Source organism: Patella vulgata, chromosome 4 (assembly GCF_932274485.2).
Source record: "Patella vulgata chromosome 4, xgPatVulg1.2, whole genome shotgun sequence".
Lineage (NCBI taxonomy): Eukaryota > Metazoa > Mollusca > Gastropoda > Patellidae > Patella > Patella vulgata.
The window spans coordinates 83,055,807-83,081,931 of record NC_065882.2 but is presented as its reverse complement, the minus strand read 5'-3'; the positions used below and the strand labels follow the sequence as shown (position 1 = coordinate 83,081,931).

At 36.4% G+C, this 26,125-nt stretch overlaps 1 protein-coding gene across 1 annotated transcript in view; it reads left to right on the top strand.

The window, feature by feature from the left end:
• Positions 1 to 24,273, top strand: part of LOC126817571 (voltage-dependent calcium channel subunit alpha-2/delta-2) — a 32,310-nt gene extending 8,037 nt beyond the window's left edge. The window contains exons 7-22 of the mRNA XM_050544628.2: positions 266 to 394; positions 713 to 841; positions 1,059 to 1,177; positions 4,749 to 4,852; positions 5,147 to 5,400; positions 6,718 to 6,862; positions 8,049 to 8,198; positions 9,910 to 9,978; positions 11,455 to 11,792; positions 12,135 to 12,290; positions 14,242 to 14,453; positions 16,103 to 16,307; positions 17,173 to 17,383; positions 18,510 to 18,648; positions 19,788 to 19,950; positions 22,126 to 24,273. Coding sequence (XP_050400585.1) covers positions 266 to 394; positions 713 to 841; positions 1,059 to 1,177; positions 4,749 to 4,852; positions 5,147 to 5,400; positions 6,718 to 6,862; positions 8,049 to 8,198; positions 9,910 to 9,978; positions 11,455 to 11,792; positions 12,135 to 12,290; positions 14,242 to 14,453; positions 16,103 to 16,307; positions 17,173 to 17,383; positions 18,510 to 18,648; positions 19,788 to 19,950; positions 22,126 to 22,327 — 2,725 coding nt within the window. The 3' untranslated portion in view covers positions 22,328 to 24,273. The remainder of the gene's footprint in view (positions 1 to 265; positions 395 to 712; positions 842 to 1,058; positions 1,178 to 4,748; positions 4,853 to 5,146; positions 5,401 to 6,717; positions 6,863 to 8,048; positions 8,199 to 9,909; positions 9,979 to 11,454; positions 11,793 to 12,134; positions 12,291 to 14,241; positions 14,454 to 16,102; positions 16,308 to 17,172; positions 17,384 to 18,509; positions 18,649 to 19,787; positions 19,951 to 22,125) is intronic.
• The last annotated feature ends 1,852 nt before the right edge of the window (positions 24,274 to 26,125 follow it).

The following is a 26,125-nucleotide window of genomic DNA, read 5'->3' as shown; positions in this document are numbered from 1 at the left end:
TATCTCTCTCCATCACCCTCTTCACCCCCACTCCCTCCCCTTCCCCTCTAGATTGTAAGTCAGTATCCCCCTCCCTCTCCCTCCCCCTCAAGATTGTAAGTCAGTATCTCCCCCCCCTCTCCCCTTCTAAATTGTAAGTCAGTACAGGTTGGGTTCGAGTGATCTAGTCACCTATAGATATTACCAGCCCCTCCACGTTAGGAAGTATGGGTTTTAATCCTGGACTGATTGGGTTTATTTATCTCATATCTTGATGTTTTTACAGTTTATCAATGAAAGGAGAAAAGTTTTCTATTGGTAAAGCTGTGGCTAAAACTGTCATCAACACCTTAACTAAACAAGATTATGTTAACGTCATCTGTGCTCGGGCCAGTCATTGGGATGAAGTCGGAAAGTAAGTAGGCATATTGTTAGTGTGTTGTTATACAATATTGTGTAATAAAGAAATTTATTTTAGAACATTGTGTTAGAAAATATTGGATTTATTTAATTGTGCATGTAAGAAAGGATTAGGTGATAAATAAAATCTCCTACTCGTCTTTTTTGATATCAAAATATATCAACATGTGTCGATAAAGTAAAAAAAAAACGCGTGGATGCGTGGGGATTAGGTCTTATGATAACTCATGCCATTCCTGTACTTTGTTTAAGAGGAATATTTGTAAGCGAATTATTGTTTGGATGAACCCATTTCTCTCTTTCTATATTGCAGATGGCATTTTTATAATACAGAATCACTGAGTTGTGTACAGACAGATTTGGTGCCGGCTACTAATTCACATCGTAAAGATCTCATAGAAAAAATAGATAAATTAAGAGCTGGTGGAACAAGTGAACTTCAGTAAGTTTTTACCTGTAATCTTTACTGGGTGTGTTTATGGTAAATACCTGACTTACTGGTTTAATGAGATTAGGCAGGCGAACCTACTAGTGTTTGAGGTGGGGGGGGGGATGGACGAATGGTTAGCACATACGTGCTGTATCATAAGGTCTGCCATTCAGTCACCTGTATAAAATTGTAAATTACCAGCTTTCCCTCCTTATTTTGATATTTTTAGGAAAGGTTTTGAGCAAGGGTTAGATTTACTACAGAACCCTAGAACTGGTTGTCAATCATTGATTGTCTTCGCCACGGATGGTATTGATACAGATGGGGAAGATGTTCGCTGTGGTCCAGGTAGCTTATAATTTTTTTCATTATGTTTATAATGGATCAGATCAGTTTTTAATGAATCAGATCATTCGCATGTTTACATGAATATTCATGACCTTGTATATATGAATATTAATGGGCTACATGTTTACTACGCAACCAAGGACTTTGGTTATATTGGTAAAGCGATTACATGATCTGTAAGAATAAATATTAGAAGAATATAGTGTGGTCATTTAAACATACATGTTCATCCAGATTTTCCGGCGTGCTTCCCCCTTGTCAGTGATGCAGGACGGAGGAGCTGACAAGAACAGCTGTCTAGTCATTTGGATGGGACGAAAAACTGAGGTCCCGTGTACACATTGGCGTGCATGTGAAAGATCCCTTGACAGTTGGAATTCGATATAATAGTAGGTCATAGTGCCGCTGTCCGGGCAAATTTTCCCTCATAGCACACTGTATGGCGATGCCTGTCTTCATTAGCCCTGTTCGGAGCAGAACAGTAGGGCGTTAAACCCCATTTCATTTTATTTTTTTAAAACGTACATTATTCAACAGCTAAATCTGCCTATTGCAGGTCTTTTTTTGTCCCCCGCCTTTCGAAGAAAGCAGGGGACTATTAAAATGGGTTCGTCCGTCTGTCTGTCTGTCTGTCTGTCTGTCTGTCTGTCTGTCTGTCTGTCTGTCCGTCTGTCTGTCCGTCCGTCCGTCTGTCCGTCCGCCCGTCCGTCCGTCCGTCCGTCCGTCCGTCCGTCCGTCCGTCCGTCTGTCCGTCCGTCTGTCTGTCCGTCACACTTTTTGGGACACAATAACTCTCTTCCTAATTGAGCTAGAATGTTCAAACTTGGTGTATGTGTTTATTAGGTCAATGCCTTGATGGAGTTCGAAGATGAGCATTTTCCGCTTAGGGTAAGCAGAGATAAGCAATTTGATTGGTTGATGCTTTGGGACACGATAACTCTCTTCCTAATTGGGCTAGAATGTTCAAACTTGGTGTATGTGTTGATTAGGTCAATGCCTTGATGGAGTTCGAAGATGAGCATTTTCCGCTTATTTCTTATATATATGGTCTTGTCATTTTAATAAATGTCAAATTAATAATTCAGATAACTTTAAAGGCCCAACCAAAGAAAAACCAGCAATAGGCAGATTTAGCTCTTGCATAATGTCTCTTTAAATACTGGTAATAAATTTGAGATGTCAGTTGTGGAATATTCCACTGAAGATATGATTTCTACTCCCTCGGTGCAGTCTACGTAAAACAAAATCCATAAACTGATCAAATCTGTAGAGTATCACGAGATAATTACAATCACCATTAACTAGAGGCCAGTCTACCATTTACTTTGTAAGGGAATATATGGTACCCATATTTACTAGCTGTCTGGGGATCCATTAAAGGACAATATTGGTGCCAGTCATAGTCACATATGTGATAGAACTAATTAAACACGTTCCAAATATAATTTTAACACAGAGATCATTGCTACGATAGCTGACTCATGAGTAATACAGGTTTTCTGAATCGGAAGTGACAAATGCCAAAGGAAAACTCGAGTCATCTCTCTATATAACTGACTGATGTGACCAGTGATAACGGGTATACGGGCAAATTTCTGCTCACTAATAATTCCTTCGAAGACCAAAGTTATATTTGGAATGTGTTTAACCAGCTCTATCACATATGTGATAATGACTGGCACCAATATTGTCCTTTAATACTAGAGTCTGTGTCATTCCCTCTCTTGTAAAATGTAAATCTGATTTATTGGTAAATAGATAAAGGAAACAGTTAATTTTTTTAAAATTTTAGAAAAAATATGAATATTATGGTTGTTGTTAACACATAACACAATTATATGGAATACAAGTTACTTTAAGGAGAACCCTTTGAGTGATAGGGAGGTTTCATATTTTTATATTTTAAATTAATTTTAGAAATGCATGTTTCATCTGTACAATCGAGAGTTGTAACTGGTTGTAAGCCTATTGTGTTTTCACTAAAAAATACATCAAGTGACTTGCTGCATTAAGTGATATGGAGGCTTCATATTTTTATTGTCCCCCGCCTTTCGAAGAAAGCAGGGGACTATTAAAATGGGTTCGTCTGTCCGTCTGTCTGTCTGTCCGTCACACTTTTTGGGACACAATAACTCTTCTTCTAATTGACCTAGAATGTTCAAACTTGCTGTAGGTGTTTATTAGGTCAATGCCTTGATGGAGTTCGAAAATGAGCATTTTCTGCTTAGAGTAAGCAGAGATAAGCAATTTGATTGGTTTGTGCTTTGGGACACGATAACTTTAGTTCTAATTAAGTGAGAGTGATGAAACTTGGTGTATAGTTTCATTACACCAATACCTTGACTAAGTTCGATAATGAGCATCTTCTGCTCAGGGTAAGCAGAGCGATAAGCAATTTGATTGGTCGAGACTTTGGAACACAATAACTCTCCATCTAATTGAGCTAAAATGTTAAAACTTGGTGTAGGTGTTTATTAGGTCAATGCCTTGATAGAGTGCGAAGATAAGCATTTTCTGCTTATGGTAAGTAGAGATAAGCAATTTGATTGGTTGATGCTTTGGGACACGATAACTTTAGTTCTAATTAAGTGAGAGTGATGAAACTTGGTGTATAGTTTCATTACATCAATACCTTGACTAAGTTCGATGATGAGAATTGTCTGCTTAGGCTAAGGAACAATAAGCATTTTGATTGGTCAAGACATTGGAACATAACTTCTAATTGAGGTAGAATGTTTAAACTTGATGTAGATGTTCATTAGGTGAATGTCTTTTCTGAGTTCAATGATTAACATTTTGATCTAAAGCTAAGCAGAGATAAGCAATTTTCTTGGTCGATGCTTTGGGACAAGATAACTTTGATTCTATCTGATAGAGAGTGATGAAACTTAGTGTATAGTTGATAATCAGTTTGATTGCTCGATACTTTTGAAAAAAATAAATGTACCATTAATTAATATGTGTCATCTATTTATTTGGGGATTTCGGTGGGGGACATCAGCCTCACTGTTGGCTTGTTTTATAAGGCCTTAAACGTTATATAAATTATTAATTAGACATTAATAAACGTAATTAATTACCAATGCCATCGAATGGCTGCAATATAAATAGATTTAAATACATTTTGTGATCGATGCGGTTACCACGAAAATGGATAATCAAGACTCTGTTTATTAACCTAACAACAGTAGTAATGACAATCAAGGCTAGGTTATAATTGTATCGCTGATATCTAGGCTCAGAGTGAAGTAATTGATTGAAATTTTCAGCATATTATTCTCTTTTCAATATCTTTTTTTTTTAACTTTTATAGTGAGAACTGTAAGCTCTTTATCTAATCTTACCTAATGCCGCCCTAACTGAGCTATAAAGATCAAATCAATTAAATGGTCGAGCTGCTTGATAACATCAATGTTTATTTCAATTATAGTAAGCTGTCAGTACCATAAATTTGAACTATGAGTTTGATCCTCTTGTTGGCAAAGAAAGTTTCTCAGTAATTTCCTGTCTGTTTCCCCTCCCTTGTCATTGGTGCCAGGAAAGCTTGAGTTTGTACTAAATATTATTGTAGGATATTATACTAGAAGTGGCTATGTACCAGGACCTATATGTAAATATAATTATAGTGATGTCTGGGAACTGGTTTTAAATAGAAACAAAGATCTTACACCGCCGGTAAGTTTCCTAAAGTCTATCGTTGTTGTTACTACTACACAACTCTGTTATATTACTGTCCTTACTACTACACAATTCAGTTATATCACTGTTCTTACTACTGCACAATTCAGCTCTATCACTGTCCTTACTACTGCACAACTCAATTCTATCACTGTCCTTACTACTGCACAATAATTGTATTCGATAGACTTGCAGTATATTTCCAGTCCATACCTTGAGACAATTTACCTAAACTTAGTGATGAACGTCAAACATGAGATCAATTTAATTTGACATAATTGTGTGTTTTAGGCCAGAATATTCAGCTACCTGATTGTTGAAGACGCTGAATTATTCCCCGGCAATTTATCGTGTAGAAACAACGGCAGTATAAAAAAACTCATGACGGGAGAAAATCTGATTTCACAAATGAGCAACTATTTTGAGTTTTTATCTGCGAATGCCATGAGTAGTGAAGCGTTGTGGACATCACCGTATTTGGATGCGTGGGGATTAGGTCTCATGATAACTCATGCCATTCCTGTACTTAGTGGAATAACGGGCAAGTAAGTATATGAAGAGTCCAGGGGAAGAACGATCTAAGTCACATTTTTGTCTTTTCGCACAAAAGCAAAACAGACTTTTAGACGCGAACAGAACAGGGAGTGGGTTTAATTGCAACTTCAAAATGATGTTTAATAGGAATCAAAATTACCAGTACATCAACTGACTTCCACTTTCCAGCCAAATTATGGTCAAATAAACGATACGACGGACATATTTGTCCTGGCGGCCATTTCAGAAGTGCCTTGGTTTGATATGACTCTGATTGTTTTTACCTGAAATTGATTGTTCCACAGAAAGCTTATACAATTTTCTACCAGATGGCGCGATTAACTGGGGTTCGTTAAAAAGTAACTTAGATCATTATTCCCCGTGGCTCTTCACATCATTTCACAAACATTTGTACATGTTTCTATCAAAACATGTATTGTTTCTTCAAGTGTTTTTATTATTTTCTTTGGGGAATTTTGTGCAGCCAAAACTGTATATGGTGCAAACATTCTGCCAACGTAGATGGGGTTGACCTCTGAGAATTTATTTATTAAATATAAATTGGGTCATTTTTGATAAACAGGAAGTGTTTTACAGATGTGACAAAAAATAATCTCAGATTGCCCATATCTCGGTTATTTCTGAAAGGATGGTCTTCGGGTTTTATAATTTTGGGATTCTTTGGACGAATCTCATATGGGCTCTGACTGACTGTTGTTTGAAATTTGGAAGTTTGTCTGATTAGTTCTCACTCTCTCTCTCTCAATCAACCAACCATGACATCAGAAACTTAGTATATGTTGTGTGTAATTATGTTACATTTCTACTTACACTACCTTGTTTGTGGGGACTGACAGAACTGTGACAAGATTGACAGAACTGTGACAAGACTGACAGAACTGTGACAGGACTGACAGAACTGTGACAGGACTGATAGAACTGTGACAGGACTGACAGAACTGTGACAAAATGGATAGAACTGTGACAGGACTGATAGAACTGTGACGGGACTGACAGAACTGTGACAAAATGGATAGAACTGTGACAGGACTGATAGAACTGTGACAGGACTGATAGAACTGTGACGGGACTGACAGAACTGTGACAAAATGGATAGAACTCTGACAGGACTGATAGAACTGTGACAAGACTGATGGAACTGTGACAGAACTGTGACAGAATGGATAGAACTCTGACAGGACTGAATGCCATGTCACACACTTGTAATTCTGTGAATTCAAGACATTCCAGACTGACAATCGAGTAGTCCAGTATACACAACCTGTTTCACCGATATGAAATAAAATAATTCTTTTTATCATCGGAAGATATATTGGAGTTGTTGGTATCGATGCTACTTTAGATGAAATTGAGAATTTTCTAACCAAACATCAATGGGGTTCTGTTGATTCATTTCTCATCAACGACCAAGGGGAGACTATCTTCCATCCTCGTCTAAAACCGAGTAAAAAGGTAAGCATGATTTGGTATGCAATCCCCTCTCTATATATCTTCAACCTGGAAAAATGGGCAGAACTGGTTGTTTTATTTTATCATGTTTTATAGCTTCTGTCATGGAGAGTAACGGTGTTGGCTGAAAATGTCTAGTTATTAGGATAGGATGATAAATCACAGATCTATTTGCAGTGATGTAAAATAAAACCTTGGCAATTTAATGAAGAGGAGGTGGAAAGCCTTCTGTCCAGCATCTTCAATAGAAGGCTTGATCTCGCTTTAACTAAGTACATCTTATCAAGGCCTTCACGTAATAACAGAACACAGTTTTTATGGGATACAATCACTAGTTTTATTCTATATATTGACCTCAGGCTTACTAAATGTCATTGTGCTTGATAACGATAAGAGGATACTTTTCTAAACGTCGTGCTTTTAGAATAAAACTAGTGATTGTATCCCATAAAAACTGTGTTCTGTTAATGTGTTTCTGATCGCTAAATGCCACTAAAAGATTATCTTCACGTAATACCCTGCGTATTTCGGCACTAATTTCGATTGGGTACAAGCCCAGCTTGTGAGCCTATCAGATTCCTCGATCGTCACGAATACCAAGTCTCACGCTTTGAAGCTAAAATGTCTACCTGTGATAATCGAGTAGCAAAGTTCAAGGTTCATTCAATGCCAAGGTTTCCGTGGAGGTCGCGATGTCACAACCTTTGATTGGACGCTACTGCTCACGTGTCTGTAGATAACGTAGCTATAAGTTTGGGAATTGTGAAGTAAACAAGCAACGTCCAGATGTTGTAAAACTCGCAGTCGTTGCTTCAGAAACATGGCTGTCCGGGGTTTGAGTTTTTGCGCGTCTCTTTGAGTTTTTGTGCCCCTTCGACACATGGCAAAAAAACATGCGTTTTCAAATTTCAATGCAATTTTAACAGTATAATCAAAACGCTTAACCAGTGTCAAACATATACATTGGGTCAGATATGCTACAAATCGACTCTAGCATGTTCCACACAACCCAATATTACCTGGTGGCACTGGGAGCAACTCCCACATACACATATAGATAATGTTTTTTGGGGGGACCTGGACAGGATCTTGTATGCCCATCTTCATTAGCCCAGATAGTGCAGAACAACAAGTCTTTAAACCTCATTTCATTTCATCAAAGATATTTATCATTTATTTTGTTTTCTAGTTACTGGATGACCCAATCTTTATCCCGATCTCCCGGTTAGAACAAGATAATAATGGTAACCCATCAGAATTCTCCACCATTTTACGTGACATGAAAGCCGGGAAGACTGGCACTATTAGAATAGAGAAGGCTAAAGGTGGTAAACCAAGGGTAGGTAATATATTAATTTACACCTGGGAGGAGGGGCAGATCGGGTGATCGCCCGAAGGGCCGGTTGGACAAAAAATGAAAAAAATAATTTTGTCCAATTCGTCTAAAATACCTTTTTCTGCTGAACATTATATGGGGGGAGGGGGGTTATTGGACCGGCCCTGGAGTGATGATATCATGTTGTATGTAGCCGGTGGCTTTAACGCGCCGCCACGCCATCACTGGAGTCAGGAATGGGCTGGTGGTATAATAGACTTTCTAGGCCAGGTGTGCTGGGTGTGGGCCGGAATTTGGAATCCTGCAATGGGGATTCCGAATTCCATCACAGGAGGAATCAACTAGTGCTCCCGGCAACAAAAATGGGACATTTTTCAATAAAAAAAATATTCCTACTTATTCAATATTCCTAACTGGTTTATCAAATGGTTAAAATTTTTCTCAACTAGTCCCAAATTCTCTTGACTCTTGACGATACAATGATAATACGTTAATTAATAATATGACGATATGATAATTTCACAGGTTGATGGTTGTAAATTACGTGCAGGTCGGGGTTTTGGCCTAAATTAATCGATTTATGAGATATATTAGTTGACAGAGGTTATAATCAGATATGCCACCAAATCGCATATTTGGGGTACATTTTTAACAATTTTCCAGGGGGAGAGCCCCCCAGACCCCCCAATCAGGCTCTGCGGTCAGTAATAGAGGCCACTCCGACTAAGGAGACCGGGTCGGTTCCCGTCCCCAATCCGCCCCTGTCTGGGGGCCACAGTGGCTCAGTGTGTAAGGTGCTTGATCACTAACCTTGCTTCGAAGCTTCCTTGGGATTTTCCAGCATGGTTTCCCCATGTCATTGGTGCAGGATGGAGGGCCTGACATGGGCAGTGTCTAGTTGTTCAGATGGGACGAAAAACCATGCTCCCCCGTCCATGTGATACATTGATTTACACTGACATAATGGAAGTAAAATATTGATATAGACTAGGCATGCCCACTCGACACAAACCAGGTCATTTTGGGACTAACATATGGTCAATTTTATTTCAGTTATTAACTTGAACATAGGGGTCTTTAGCAGTGGGAGGAAACCGTAGGACCAGGAGAAATAAACCCACTAAGTTGGACAGGTGACGCTACTCCTTGTCATGTACAAGTGGGAATTTGAAACCACGCTACTTCAGTTGACTCGCTAACCGCGAGATCCCATGTTCACTCCCGGTGTTGGTGTATAAAGTTCCTTCAGATTTTCCCGCATGATTGTTGGTGTAGGACGAAGGGCCTGGCAAAGACAGTGTCTAGTCGTTTGAATGGGACAAAAAAAAAAAACAGGGTCCACGTAATACATTGATTTAGACTGACATAACACAGATTATTACACAATATTTCAAGGGACAAGAATATTTGGGGAATTTGGTTAATAGTTTAGACTTGAAGATTATCTTATCTGTTCTATAGGGCAATTTTTTTCTCCATAAAAATGATGAAGTATACTTTTTATTAGAAAATCGATAACTGCGATTTTTTTGTCAATTTTAGGTTCACGGTAAGTGGAGGTCGCAGTTACGCATAAAATCCATGTTTTTCACTCAATTGTTGCAAAATAAACCCAAATATTGACAACATTGCGTTATTTATGTGCAGAAAATTTCCCGGCATTTGTTTTTTCATTAGGCTACACCATTTGTTAACTATAAAATTGTATTTTCAGAATTATTATTATGCAGCCCTAAATAATTCAGAATATTCGTTTGCCTTCAGTTTAGCCGATACTGACATGGTGAGTATATATTTTATTTATAGTATTATATATAATTAACCACCCAAGACCTCAACATAAAGTAGTTCCAACATAAAGTAGTTCCAACATAAAGTAGTTCCAACAACTACATTGTAAGAGAGAGAGAGAAATGGGGTTCAACGTTCATTCGAGACAAACCATGTCACTTCGGGACTAACATATGGTTCAATTTTATTTCAACAATTCTTTTTTTATCATACCAATAAAAAAATTTGCCACAAAGCTTTGATTTCCAGTTTGTTACAGGTTTTTTTTGCGTTTGGTGGAGTCAGTTATCAATTAATTATGTAAGAGTAGTTATAAACTAATTAAGAGACAAAAGATTTAATTATTGGTCTTCAAATACGAATCTCTGTTTTTTTTAATGGTTTCTATATATAATTGATTTATTTGTGTTTATGCCTTGTGTTGGGTTGAATGGCCGAATGGTTAGCACGTGCGCGCTGTATCATAAACTCGTCATTGAGTCAACTAGCGTGGTTTCGATTCCCCGGTTGTATGTGGCAAGGAGTAGGGTCGTCTGTCCAATCTCGTGGGTTTTCTCCGGGTCCTCCGGTTTCCTCCCACTGCTAAAGATCCCTACGCGCAAGCGAATTATGGAAATTAAAGTGAACCATATGTTAGTCCCGAAACGACCTAGTTTGTGTCGAGTGAACGTTAAACCCCATTTCTCTCTCTCTCTCTCTCTCTCTCTCTCTCTCTCTCTCTCTCTCTCTCTCTCTCTCTCTCTGCGGCAGAGAAAAATGTCAAAAATCGTAAAATTTTAAGTGCATTTGGAAAAACGGATGAATGGAAATTTTAAAATCCTTTATTGATCATTCACAACTGTTTGTAGTGTACTAAAAAAGCTTTCAAAAAATAGCCTCTGCAAGCAGAGAAGAATTTTTTAAATTGTAATATCATAACTTTATATTGAAAGTAAAAATATAATAAAAATTTTGGCGTAACAAATATATGGTTAATAAATGAAAATTTGGCGGAAAAAATTGCATCCCAGAGTGAGCATTGAGTAGGAGGACACTGATCCTGTTATGGAAATTTTATCATATGATTATTACCTTATTTGTCTAATGACCATATGATTATTACCTTATTTGTCTGACAGATTAATTCCCAAAATAAATAGAGGATATTTGTCGTTTTAGAGTGAATAACATACTTTATTTCATCGAGAAGCAAGAAAACTTATATTTTCACGAATGCGTAGCATGAGTGAAAATATAAACGTTTTCTTGCTTAGAGATGAAATAAAATATGTTATTCACGACAAAATGACAAATGTTCTATTTATTTTATGATTTTACAATTATTTTAGGTAAAAACACCATGGACTACTTTAGCCAGTGGAATAACACTTTTATTTCACTGATAAAACGCGGTATTCCACTACTGATCATAAAATAAAAATGTTTAATCTGATTGAATTTTTTCAAAGTTTATAATTTCTGTTGTCAGGAATTTCGTAGATCACAGGAACCGTTAGATCGATCAAAATATGATGAGAGTTATTACAACCTGTTGAAGGAGTACAAGGGGAGACTACTCAAGGAGAGATTTCCTGGGTTATGGAAGAAGATTGACATCAGAGAAAATGAAAGACGTTATCCAGGTCTGAGAATAACCTACAAACATTCAACAATTTTCTTGGCTCCGAAGGCCCACTGTGATCCCACTAAATATATGTATAACGATAACCTAGCGATGAAAACTTACGAAGCCCATATATGGATTAACGGGAACCAAACAGATCTGGGTTGTGAATCAGGAAAACAGAAGTTTAACAAGGGAGTCAGGTAAATATTGTAGGGTGAATTCAGGGGCTCGAGAGATTAGTGTGGAATGGGGAGTTCAAGACTTTGGTGGGCAGAGTGGTGGGTTGGGAGACCAGGGGTTCAAGAGATTAGTGTAGGATGAGGAGTTCAAGACTTGGTGGGTTGGGAGACCAGGGGTTCAAGAGATTAGTGTGGGATGAGGAGTTCAAAAGATTGATGGGGTGAGTGAGATGGAGTTGTCCTGGTTATATGACTGTTGTCATGATGATATAAAGACTGTTGTCATGATGATTTAAAGACTGTTGTCATGATTATAAATACTGTTGTCATGGTTATAAGACTTTTGTCATGGATATTTTGCAGGGCTGATGTGTTAATTACACAACCAATAGAAGAAATCTGGAGAACAAGAGATTTTGAGTCGATCAATCAAATAAAATGGACGAATGTTGGTTTACGTAGCGGAGTTTTTAGAACATATCCTGGTCATAGATCGTCACGTGGATACGATCCTACCAAGTAAGATATTTCATTCCCTCCCAGGAGGTCCTGGGCTCGGTCCCAGTGTTGGCTAAGAAACAGTTTGGTTTCCCTTTGTCATTGGTTCAGTCTCTTGTCCATCGGATAGGATGAGAAATCAAGGCCCCGTGTACACTTTGAAGGGTTAGCGGAAATGTGTGGATAAAATTTCACTGATAGTACACTGGATGACGTATGTTAGTCTAGTTTGTGCAAGAAAGTAGGCGATTAAGTTAGACCCCATTTCATTCACTTGTATAAGCTTATTCACAAAAACTTAATTAAACATGTAGGTCTTTCTTTAGGCCTTAAATGTCATATAAATTATTAATTAGACATTTATTAACATGACAAGACCATAATTGCAACTCTCTGGGGCATTGAATGGCTGCGATATACCTAGATTTAACTAGACATTTATTAAAGATACATTCCTGTGTACAAACTGGGTGATTTGATGATATATTTGGCCTAAAAACATATTCAAACTAATTAATTTATCATAAATTTGCTTCAAATCCTTCTCAAAACAATATGATCGTCAAGGAATACCCTTGCTATAAAAAATCAATCAAAAGAGGTCATGTTTGTGTCACGTGACTTATGGGTGCAAAGTCGGAGGAAAATTCATTGCATACACAAGACGATGTTGTCTTTAATCTCTGACTACATGTTTTTATTACAAATAACGAATCCTAATTAAATTCTCGGATTATCCACTGCTCTCGTCTTTTTTCGTTATTTTTATCTCAGAAAGTGTTGTACGTCTAACTCTTCATAAAATTTACCAACATGTATATCAAGCGCTCAGTCTATGCGTGCAACCTTTGACGCGTGCTGATATTCCTAATCGTTGGGCTGTCTATTAGGGGAACCCTGACATTTTTGTCCTGTATACGTTCCATGGGTGTTTTTAGGGAATTCAGTATTTTTATTGGAAATAACCACCCGATAAATACTTTTCTGGGAACCTATCTTTAATGAAATAAAATGGGGTTTAACGTCCTACTGTTCTGCTCCGAACTGGGCTAATAAAGACGCCATACAGTGTGCTAAGGGGGAAATTTTGCCCAGGGAGCGGCGCTACGGCCTACTCTTATATCGAATTCCAACTGCCTAGGATCTTTTACGTGCACACCAATGAGTACACAGGACCTCGGTTTTTCGTCCCATCTGAATGACTAGACAGCTGTCCTTGTCAGGCTCTCCGTCCTGCATCACTGACAAGGGGAAACCACGCCGGAAAATCTGGATGATCTTCCTCAGCCAACCTCCAGGCTAGCGAGCCAGAGTCTTACCCACTTAGCCACCATGGCCCCCCTCAATTATATTAATATGACAAGGCCATAATCAACTCTCAATGCCGTCGTTAGCCTGCGATATTTAATGGATTCGAATATGTTTTGTGATGGATAATTTAATGTAAAAATGGATAATCAAGACTTTGTTTATTATCGTAATAACGATCGATGCAAGCTTAAAATTGAATCGCTAATATCTTGGTTCAGAGTGTTGCAATTTGACTGAAATTTTCAGCATATTCTGTTTTCATTATCTATTTTTTAACTATTATTGCGAGAACTTTCAGCTCTTTAAGTTTTTTGTGAATGAAGTCTCTTTTCCATAAGATAAGTAATAAAATAATAATATATATTTCGTTTCGTTTTTTATACTTTCAATGGCCTACACTACATGAAGATCTGACAAGTTGTACTGAAAGGTCGCATCAGAGGTCATACTGATGACTTTTGACCCTATGATGTCAGACATAGATTAATCAATCAGAGTTGATTTTTCTAGTGGTTTACCCACAGTTCCGTGCATGGCACGCAAAGAACTCGCCGTAACAAACTGTTTCATTGGCTAATCCCTCACTTCAACCAAAACGCCGGTAATAGACAAGTATAACGAAATTTTGAACTATAAATTGATCATCATTGTTTATCTTTAGACGTCCATGGTACAAACGAACCAGCTCAGCTCCGCATAAAACATCTATATCAACACCTTATATGGACGCTGCTGGTGTGGGAAAGATTAACACGATATCCCAGGCCGTGTTTGAGGGCATGACACCTAAAACTGATCGAGAATGTGAGGTATTTAAAGGAAGACCACTACCAGGCGGCTGTAAATGTGACCTTGACAGTGATTGCATGACAAGTAAGATGCAATTTCTTTATTTTTGTTTCACAAAAAATTACGTATTTCTGAAGATTTCTTCAAATATTTTTAACCGTTTAAACGGCAAATAGCCCCGCCAATACTGAGCTAAACATCCAGTGCAAAAATAAGGAGTGAAAGCTGATAATTTACTATTTATACAGCAAAGACATATATCGGGGGAAAGATTCACCTGGCTACATTTCAGGGGGGTTGGATGGCCGATTGGTTGGGTTTCATTCCCAGGTTGTACGGGACAAGGAGTAGGGTCGCCTGTCCAAACTTGTGGGTTTTCTCTGGGTCATCCGGTTTCCTCCCACTGCTAAAGGGTGTAATAAAGTATATAATAGGGTGTAATAAAGTCTATAATAGGGTGTAATAAAGTATATTATAATAGGGTGTAATAAAGTCTATAATAGGGTGTAATAAAGTATATAATAGGGTGTAATTAAGTATATAATAGAGTGTAATAAAGTATAAAATAGGGTGTAATAAAGTATGTAATAGGGTGTAATAAAGTATTAATAGAATGTAATAAAGTATATAATAGGGTGTTATAAAGTATATAATAGAGTGTAATAAAGTATATAATAGGGTGTAATAAAGTCTATAATAGGGTGTAATAAAGTATATTATAATAGAGTGTAATAAAGTATATTATAATAGGGTGTAATAAAGTCTATAATAGGGTGTAATAAAGTATATTATAATAGAGTGTAATAAAGTATATTATAATAGAGTGTAATAGAGTATATAATAGGGCGTAATAAAGTATATAATAGAGTGTAATAAAGTATATAATAGGGCGTAATAAAGTATATAATAGAGTGTAATAAAGTCTATAATAGGGCGTAATAAAGTATATAATAGAGTGTAATAAAATATATAATAGGGTGTAATAAAGTATATAATAGAGTGTAATAAAGTCTATAATAGGGCGTAATAAAGTATATAATAGAGTGTAATAAAGTCTATAATAGGGCGTAATAAAGTATATAATAGAGTGTAATAAAGTATATAATAGGGTGTAATAAAGTATATAATAGAGTGTAATAAAGTATATAATAGGGTGAAATAAAGTATATAATAGGGTGTAATAAAGTATATAATAGGGTGTTATAAAATATATAATGGGGTGTAATAAAGTATATAATAGAGTGTAATAAAGTCTATAATAGAGTGTAATAGAGTATATAATAGAGTGTAATAGAGTATATAATAGGGCGTAATAAAGTATATATAATAAAGTGTAATAAAGTCTATAATAGAGTGTAATAAAGTCTATTATAGGGTGTAATAAAGTATATAATAGGGTGGACTAAAGTATAAAATAGAGTGTAATAAAGTATATAATAGAGTGTAATAGAGTATATAATAGAGTGTAATAGAGTATATAATAGGGCGTAATAAAGTATATAATAGAGTGTAATAAAGTATATAATAGAGTGTAATAAAGTATATAATAGGGTGAAATAAAGTATATAATAGGGTGTAATAAAGTATATAATAGGGTGTTATAAAATATATAATGGGGTGTAATAAAGTCTATAATAGAGTGTAATAAAGTCTATAATAGAGTGTAATAAAGTCTATAATAGAGTGTAATAAAGTATATAATAGAGTGTATTAAAGTATATAATATATTTCAGAGGTATGTTATTTGAGTAAAGCTCCAGGTCCAAACGCAGATCATCGACGGTGTTCTACGGAACGTGTTGAAGCTGTAACAGGATTGGATATTCTCTATGATGATTTCCAGAATAAAACAATGGGTTCGATGCAGGCCAGTGATTTCCGTAAATCATGTCAACAAGTTTATACGTGTCGAGATGGCGAACCTGGTTGTGAAACAAGGTATAAAATACTCAAATTGGTATAATACTCAAGATATTTATTTAAAAACAATATGTCATTTATTAGCATTATCTCAATTCTTCACAAATATGAAGTTAAGTCTGATTTAACGCGAAGAGGGGGGGGGTATAACCAAATGGTTAGCATGTTCGCGATGTATCATGCGGTCTGTCATTGAGTCAACTGGCAGGGTTTTGATTCTCCGGTTGTGCGTGACAAGGAATAGGGTTGCATGTCCAACCTCGTGGGTTTTCTCCGGGTTCTCCGGTTTCCTCCCAGTGCTAAAGACCTCTACGTGCTAGTGAATTATTGAAATAAAATTGAGCCATGTGTTAGTCCCAATATGACATAGTTTGTGTCGAGTGCACGTTAAACCCCATTACTCTCTCTATCTCTTTGTTTTACCGCAGAATCTGCAGGTAGCCACGGTGGCTAGAAGACGCTGGCTCCAGAGGTGGGAACAATGCACAGGACATTGAGTCCGAATCAAGTCCCAAGTCTCTGACTTTACTTCTGAGTCATGTCCCAAGTCTTAACAAAATCTGAGTCCTGTTCTTCAAGTCGCCAGTTCATCAAATGAGCTAAGCTAAGTGACAGTTATGCCACCTCGGCGCGACTTTAGTCCTAAGCTCAACAGAGTTCCTGTATACACATTGGCACACACGTAAAAGAACCTTGACAGATGGAATTTGTAAATAAAGGTAGGCTGTAGCTCTGCTGTCCAGGCCAAATTTCCCTCATAGCACACTGTATGGTGTATGCCAGTCTTTATTGGCCCAGTCAGAGCAGAACAGTAGGACGTTAAACCCCATTTCATTTCATTTCATTTTCATATACTCACAAATCTAATAATTATTATTTACAGGTGTTATTTGTTTGATAGTAGCGCAAAACTTGTCATGGATCCTGATTTTCTATTGGCTAATAATTTAGATAAGAGTAAATATGATGGTGTGACTTTGGGTCGTAAAGAAGGAGAGGTGATGAAACACCTGATTTACGAACATGGCTTTATCAAGCGAAATTTAGACATGGATTTTCAGGGATCTTGTCGAATATCTCCGTTAGCCCCAAAGGTAAGCATACTTTGACGAGAGTGACGAACAGCAAAATGTGTCGGAATTAACTGGTCATTGTTTACAATAAGAACAAAAAATGTCGAAAATATGCAAAAAAATATTTAAAAAAAAAAAAATGAATTTGCTTTATTTGTCAAATTCGAACTATTACCTTTTGTAAAATTTTATTTTTAACCTATTTTTAAAAAATTATTCATAAAGTAAAACAGGGAGTGACGGTGGCTAAGTGGGTAAGACTCTGGCTCGCTAGCCTGGAGGTTGGCTGAGAAAGATCATCCAGATTTTCTGGCATGGTTCCCCCTTGTCATTGATGCAGGACGGAGGGCCTGATAAGGACAGCTGTCTAGTCGTTCGGATGGGACGAAAAACTGAGGTCCCGTGTACACATTGGCATGCACATAAAAGATCCCTTGACAGTTGGAATTCGATGTAAGAGTAGGACGTAGTGCCGCTGTCTGGGCAAAATTTCCCTCATAGCACACTGTATGACGTATGCCCGTCTTCATTAGCCCAGTTCAGAGAAGAACAATTTGGACTTCCAACTCATTTTGGTCTCATATGTTAGTTGTTGTGTTTCTGGTGTCCAGATCTTGGTCACATACACATATAACAAAAGTGTTCAATTGTGTGAACTTTGCAAATGAGAAATGGTATCAGGTGTTGTAGAGTAAGCATACCCTGTCTAGTGTACAGTACATGCCACTGTTTATAGTTTTGGGACTGGAAACATAACTTCTAGCCTTCCAGATATTAGATTTGAAACATGACTATTTGGGTTGAGAAGGGGATTGGTTGGCTCAGTGCTTAGGGTGTGTGCGTGGTATCATAAGGTCTGTCATTGAGTCAAGTGCCGTGGTTTCGATTCACCCGGTTGTACATGACAAGGAGTAGTGTCGACTGTCCAACCATGTGGGTTTTCTCCAAGTTTATTTAATTCTAAAAGCACCGCAAAATATTCAGTGTACAATTGAAGTTTATTAAAGGGAATGGAAGCTTATTCACTCTTAATTCCTAAAGCCTACAAACGACTTCTTGTGACCTGACCCCAACTAAAATTGTCCATGGAGCAGAATTTCGAAACCGCATCCCTGGAGTATTTATAAATAATAGTATATATTTTCAGGTAACATTAGAAGGAATACCTAAAACACCTGAAGAATCGGATGATTATTATAGAGATCGTGGTCCTATTCCGAAATTTCACAGTGATTTCGGTTGTATACAAGATGTTGTTAGTTTCTCAACAGTTGATGATAAATTAGGTAAGAGGGGAATAAAAATCCTTAAAATACAGATGGGACGTCATTCTTTGATGTTGGCGTTCCATTATTTCAAATAATGGTACGGGCAATGTGCCAGGCGTACATTATTTATACTAATTGAAATATTGAAACCGTGTGACATATTTCATTGAAATGCATGTGCGGGATAGTGTCTGTATTTTAGGTTGTTTAATGGTTTCGTGCAAGACATTGCGTAATATATAGATATACAATGCAGCCCCAGTGCTAACGCACACATGCAATATCGATATATTACTTAATGTCTCGAACTCAACCATTAAACTACACTTGATCACGGGACAGAAATATTGATACGTCTCAGAAACTTAGGTTTCCAAGATAGAAATATTGATATATCTCACAAACTTAGGTTTCCAAGATAGAAATATTGATACATCTCATCAACTTAGGTTTCCAAGAAAGAAATATTGTGGTCTCTAATGTTCTTTAGATCAAAAGGTCTGTCATGTCGAGTGGTTTGGATTCCATGCTTGTATGTAACAAGTAGTAGGGTCGCCTGCCCAACTTCGTTGTTCTTCCAGTTCCTGCAACAGCTAATGGTTCCTATGTACAGGTAGTTACTGAAGAAAAAACTGAACCATGTTAGTGCTCTTGCTCCCATGTATAAGTTTCTGTGTTACTACTCTTCAAGTATTAAATGCCAGTCAAAGAAATGAAATGAAATGCCGTTGAACATCCTATATTTTTGCACCGATTTGGTTAAAATGATGGGTATATGCCATACAGTGTGCTATGATTACGAGGGAAATTTTGCCCGGGGAGCAGTTTTTCATCCTATCCGATCCAAATGCCTAGACAGTATCTATGTTGCCCCACCCCCTCTGTTCTTCACCACCGACAAAGGGAGAGAGCACTGGAAGATCTCAAGGAACATTCTTGGTTAATAGCGGAAGTGAATGGGAGATCTCCTGGTGAGCGAGTGAGCGAGCGAGCGGCTTTCTTACTAAGCCACACTGGATGCTCGGCCACTAAAATAAGATGAATAAAAAAAACTTTACTAATTAGTGAATAATTATTTCAGGGCACTGCGGTGGGTCAGTGCAGATAAGTAGGACGTTAAATCCCCATTTCATTTTATTTCATTTTAATTATTTTAGGTTCAAGTGGTATGATTACAGGGAATGTATCGGGTCCGTGTATGTCCGGCTTTTATTATGTGACGGCTCTCCCTAAAACAAACCTTTATTTACTGGTTATAGAAGACTGGAACCACTATCGGGAGACACTATTCTATAACTTTAACTGTAAAATAACACGAAGGTAGGTTCTATAACTTTAACTGTAAAATAACATGAAGGTAGGTTCTATAACTCTAACTGTAAAATAACATGAAGGTAGGTTCTACAACTTTAACTGTAAAACAACATGAAGGTAGGTTCTATAACTTTAACTGTAAAATAACACAAAGGTAGGTTCTATAACTTTAACTGTAAAATAACACAAAGGTAGGTTCTATAACTTTAACTGTAAAATAACACAAAGGTAGGTTCTATAACTTTAACTGTAAAATAACACGAAGGTAGGTTCTATAACTTTAATTGTAAAATAACACAAAGGTAGGTTCTACATATTTTATGTAATTTTCCAAATACTAATTATTAGTTTTTCTCACTAATGATGTGGTATTTGTTAGAACTTAGTTAGTATTGGGGCGCGGGGGGTCGAATGGTGAGTGCGTGCGCGTCATAAGGGATTCTCTGATTGTACGTGACAAGGAGTAGGGTCGCCTGTCCAATCTCGTGGGTTTTCTCCAGGTCCTCCGGTTTCCTCCAACTGCTAAAGACCCCTATGTGCAAGCGAATTATTGAAATAAAATTCAACCATGTGCTAGTCCCGAAATGACCTAGTTTGTGACAAGTGGACTTTAAACCCCATCTCTGGTTTTTTTAAAGGTCACTGGTAAAGCTTCAAACTTTTTAAAAATAATTCAAGTAATTATGTCAACATATCCTTTCCATAAGTATAACACGAATCCAAATGTCAATATTACCTGCTACAGGTAAATTTCAACATTAGTAATTTCCACCGCTCTCCGCGAGTAGTCGTAACTTTCCCTCAATAAACAATCCGTGACATCATTTTAGTCCTTCTGCTCATATTCTATTCTATATTTCCGGTGACCTTTAAAAGATGCTGACTGTGGGTGCACAAATAGAGTAAGATGAACCACTTTTCCTCACTTGGTTGACAATGTGATATATATATATAACACCAATCATGAGGTGACATGGCTTCTATACACATACACTAATCTTTACAGGCCGGTTGATTTTATATTTACATGGTGCAGGTCTATTGAAGCCATGTTTCAGAAAAATATACTAGTATTATGGCGTGTACATTGACAAATTGTATAGTTACATAGTGGAGGTCGATCGTAGCCATGTTTGATTTTATATTTACACAGAGCAGGTCTATCGAAGCCATGTTTCAGAAAAATATACTAGTATTATGGCGTGTACATTTACAAATTCGTCTCAGTACATTTCGGTCAATTTTCAACTAAAGCGTTCATGACCGACATATACTTTTCAACATGGAACCCATGGTGATATTAGTCTCAAAGTCTCAAATGTGTTACAGTATTGTGTCTTTATATCAAGTTCAGATGACAAGACTAGTTTAGCATCTTATAATACTTTTATTCTTCTTCTAACATATTATGTACAAAACTTAAGGCTCCGTAATTAGCTTGTGTTGAGGGAGCCGTTGTTCGGTCTTAACTCCAGACCTGCGTGGCCTGGAGTTAATTTCTAGACGCCCTCGTCTAGCCTCTGACTCAATGTCCTTGCCCTTGCCCAGACCTCACTGTCGATTTGTTTATTATCTGGGTTTATAAACCCTTCCAAACAAAGGATCTTATTAGACATCTGGCTAATGTATCATGTATCATATCAGGTTTAACATTCGATACAATCAGACAAAGAAAGTTTAAATAAAACATGCCAACAACAAGTTAAGATTACATAATCACAGAAGGGATGCTACCAAGAACTCCAGGGGTCGGACAGGTTGATATGTTGATATTAAAATCATTTTCACGTGTCATGGTGACAGGAAGCGTCTATAACATCTGTGATTATGTAACAAATGATTAAAGGGATATTATGGAAGATTAGATAAGGAGCTCACTATAATAGTTACAAACAAGATAATGTAAAGGGAATATGCTGAAAATTATGATAAGAAAACATAGTCTTGATTATCCATTTTTGGATTTAATCATCAATGAGCGTTGAGCAGCAGATCAGTTTCAAATTCAGTGGAAATCCAACACATAAGATGGCATCGAGAGTTGATTAGGTCTTTTCATGTTAATAAATGTCTAATTAATAATTTAGACAACATTTCAGGCCTAAAGAAAGACCTGCAATAGGCAGATTTAGCTCTTGCATAATGTATGTTTAATAAACCAATGATTGTTTGTGTTTTTAGCGTGGTGAATTCTGGAGCTTATCGTATCATCAACGGAACATGTGCTCATGAAGATGATACAACATCAACTCTAGCTCAACGAGGAAAATGTCCGGTCTTAAAAAATATCACCATGCCATGTACATATACAGCAGCCAATCAGATCTCAGTTTCTCATTTTCTTTTAATCACAGCAATATTACTCGCTTTTGTAAAATTCTAAATTGGCACTAATTTATTCACTAATTTTATAATTTGTTTTGAGCACTTGTTATTTTTTTATCTAAATGTTAAAGAGAATTTAACAAAGAGGTTTTAAGTAGAATGAAATTTTTAGCAATGTGTGGACATATTATTGACAGTTATTTATTCTAGTTAAAACTGGAAAGGTCTGTCATTGAGTCTAGTGGAGTGGGTTCAATTTCCTTATTGTATGTGACAAGGAATAGGGTCGTGGGTTTTCTCTGGGTCCTTTGTTTTCCTGCCACTGCTAAAAATCCCTATGTGCAAGCGAATTATTGAAACCTCACCTTGTTTGTATCGAGTGGACCATAAACCCATCTTAAACCCCGTAATCTCTATCATAATATAGCTGACCTGATAACTTCCTAAAAGCAGACTTATATCTCGACCCCAAAATGACTTGGTGGATTTAAAATGTGAGAGAGTAATTTTAGTCAGTCGGACATCAAATTTTGTACTATTTTTCCAAAATGATCACCTGCAGCGATAAAATGGCTGAGCTGTGAGAATGAATAGCTTTTGTGATATTTAGCCAGTAATTATGTTATACTCGTACATATTTTGGTTCAGTGTTTAAAATAGTTGTATACAGATAGTGGATGATCTCTACTCGATAAATACTGTATTTCTATATTCCTGTGTTAAACAAAATAACTGGGCCATGAGGATGAATAGCTTTTGTTATATTTAATTTGTTATATTCATGTATAGTTTGTTCTCAGTGTTTAAAATAGTTGTATACTGGACTGGTAGTGTGTCAATCTGTGTTTTAATCAGTCAGTAGGATAAATACTCTACTTCTACTTTCCTGTGTTTAAAGAAAATTGTGTAATACACAGACTAGTTTTATTGTAATATAATATCAAAAACAACGATCAATGATATAGATATTGTGTATAAATAAACAAATAAATCTAGTTTTCAAATATTTTTGTTAAATTGGTAATTAATGGAAATATCAGAAAAAAAATCGGGACAGTCATTTTTACAAAAAACCAGGCCTAGAAATTTGCAAGATTTTTGCAGACATGAATGTTTAATTTTCTTTAAAAGCAGATTCTCATCTGGAGATTCTCGGTAGCTTCAAGCAGAGATCAGCAAATTATAGATTCTTGTAGAATCAACCTGTATTTATTTTGTTAAGATTTTTGTTTTTATTCCAAAGATTGAAATACTCTGATCCTTTTAAGAAGAGAAAGGCTGGTGATATATATTGTACAATACAATTTTACTTTTACCCATATGAACAATTGGGAATGTATACACAGAGAAAAAAGTTAAGCACCCCTCTGTATTTTTAACAATGACTTGTCTTAGAGGCTTGAAACTCTGATAATATAACCTTGGAGAGAAAAATGTTGTTTGAAATAATAGATCTTTGATAATAAGAAAATACAAAGAGTTTATCCAGTTCTAAGATTTCAAGCATGATTCTGAGAAGAATTCCAAGATCCCGTATTTGAGCCCAAAACAGGAGTCAGAATAAATATAGAGGTGCAGGGTCAGAAACGCCATTCAACATCGTGATTTACGATGAAAAATATCATTTTAAGTCCATAGATGACATTAACCATCAATGGGAGATAAACTTACTGGGGATGACTAAAAGATTTTCTTTGTGTAAATTTTTAAATTTAGATTATTAGAATATATTTGTTTTTTTATTATTTTTTATTTTCATGTTATTTTCATAGTCATAGATATATTGTTTTAGTCGTAGATATATTGTGATAGTCAAAGATGTATTGTTTTTATTTTCATGTTAATATTGTGATTGTCATAGATATATTGTTTTTAATTCCTTTTATCAACAATTTTTTTTGTTTATTGACATTCCTATGTGCAATAATTGGGTGTTTAAATCCAACATAACTGTCATATCTAAACGGACAGACATAATTATTGTACAATATTTTATAATAAAATAATAGTTTAAAATCCACAACAGTCTAATCTCTTTAAAACCTAAAATCATTAGCCCAAAAGCCTGATAATCATTAGCCCAAAAGCCTGATAACCATTAGCCCAAAAGCCTGATAATCATTAGCCCAAATGACTGATAATCATTTTCTTTATACGAATTGTAGTCTAAAATCAAAATTTCTTCGGTTCTGATTGTATCATGATGTGCTTATGCAGGAATTTTGAAAGCACAGCAGTGTTTCCGCCTGCTATAATTCTTCAAATTCTAAATCTCAAGGGTTCTTTAACGTGCATGTCTACATGTACACAGTTCCTCGGGTTTTACATCCCATCCGAATGACTAAAAGCTGTTCCTTGTCAGACATTAAGCACTAAGTGCATGCAAGATATCCATATTGGAATTTAGACTGTCAATTGCTCTGAATATTTTAATATGAATTAGTCTGACACAAATTTTACACGGGCAGAGTTAAAGATACATTATGGAAGATTAGATAAAGATCTGGCAATTCTCACTATAATAGATAAAAACTAGATGATGTAAATGGATTATGCTAAACTAAAGATCTAGTGTGAAAAATTATTTCAATAGGAAAGTTGAAATCCCAAGTAAATGTTTAGTTTAGTTTAAACGATATTTAATTCAATAAACAGAAATGTATTGAGCAACAGCCACAGGCAGTAGCGGATTATCAGTGAGGCTGCAGCCTCAGGCCCAAAGATTTTGTAAAAAAAAAATTTTTAGACTTGTCTGATACATTAAAAACGCATAGACAATGAATGTTAGGGGGTGGGGTTTAGGCCCAACGGGAATCAACATAGGCCCTGACCTGAAATTAATTAGGCCCACGCCATTTTAAATAGGCCCTATTTAAAAACTAAATAGGCCCTCCAGCAACTGCCACCTCAGGCCTTGGTGGAGCATAATCCGCCACTGGGCACAGGCCTATATAAGTTCTCCCCAATGATATAAAATAGCTAAATCTTATGTTTACAATAAACAACAGTGAGTAACTACTATATACATGTATACATTTCTTGGGGTGTAACAAGTTTGCGCAGGTACACTGTTGTTGGGCGTGTCTCTAAGTCATTTAAATCTTTGGCTTCAAAAACACACTGTATTGTGTGTTACATGAGTGGCCTATCTTCCCACAACTGTTGATGTTGGAGTTCTGTCAGAGTATCAACTTATTCAGTCATTTGTAAAAAATTTCAACATGGCTGAACAGACAGACAAAGACGTTTAAAGGAGCTAAGTCTCTAACTCAATATCATCCAAAATCTTCAACATTTAAAACACGAATTATTTGTCAATTTAAAACAACATTGATGCTGTGATCTTACCGGAAAAGGGTGGGCTTCTGATATCCAATATTTAAGACAAAATAAATATTTTACCATTGGTACACGAATCGTGTACCATAATGCGTTTCAGCCCCAGTTCTAGCAAGAGACTAGAGGAACGAGGCTAGACATATTGCACCAAACCAAACGGCTTATGTAGACTGGAATAACCAGACGCTAGGAATTTGCACTCGATTGAGACTGCTGGCTTATTTCACGGAACATAATTGATTTGAAATTAGAGTAAGAACGGAAACGATTGAATGTAAATCAGTTTATATACATTCATATTACGGTATTATATGAGTTGCGACCCACTTGTGTCAATTTCTAGGTCCCAAATATTAGCGATTTAGCTCCTTTAAATGACTTTCATTAACCTAAATTAATCGACTGTCAACATTCTTTCTGAATGATCTGTCTAGACGATTACGTTAAGAAAACCTCCACTAATGACTAGTTCATATGTCCACTGTGCCGTCAAGAATCTACGATTCCAGAAGGTGGA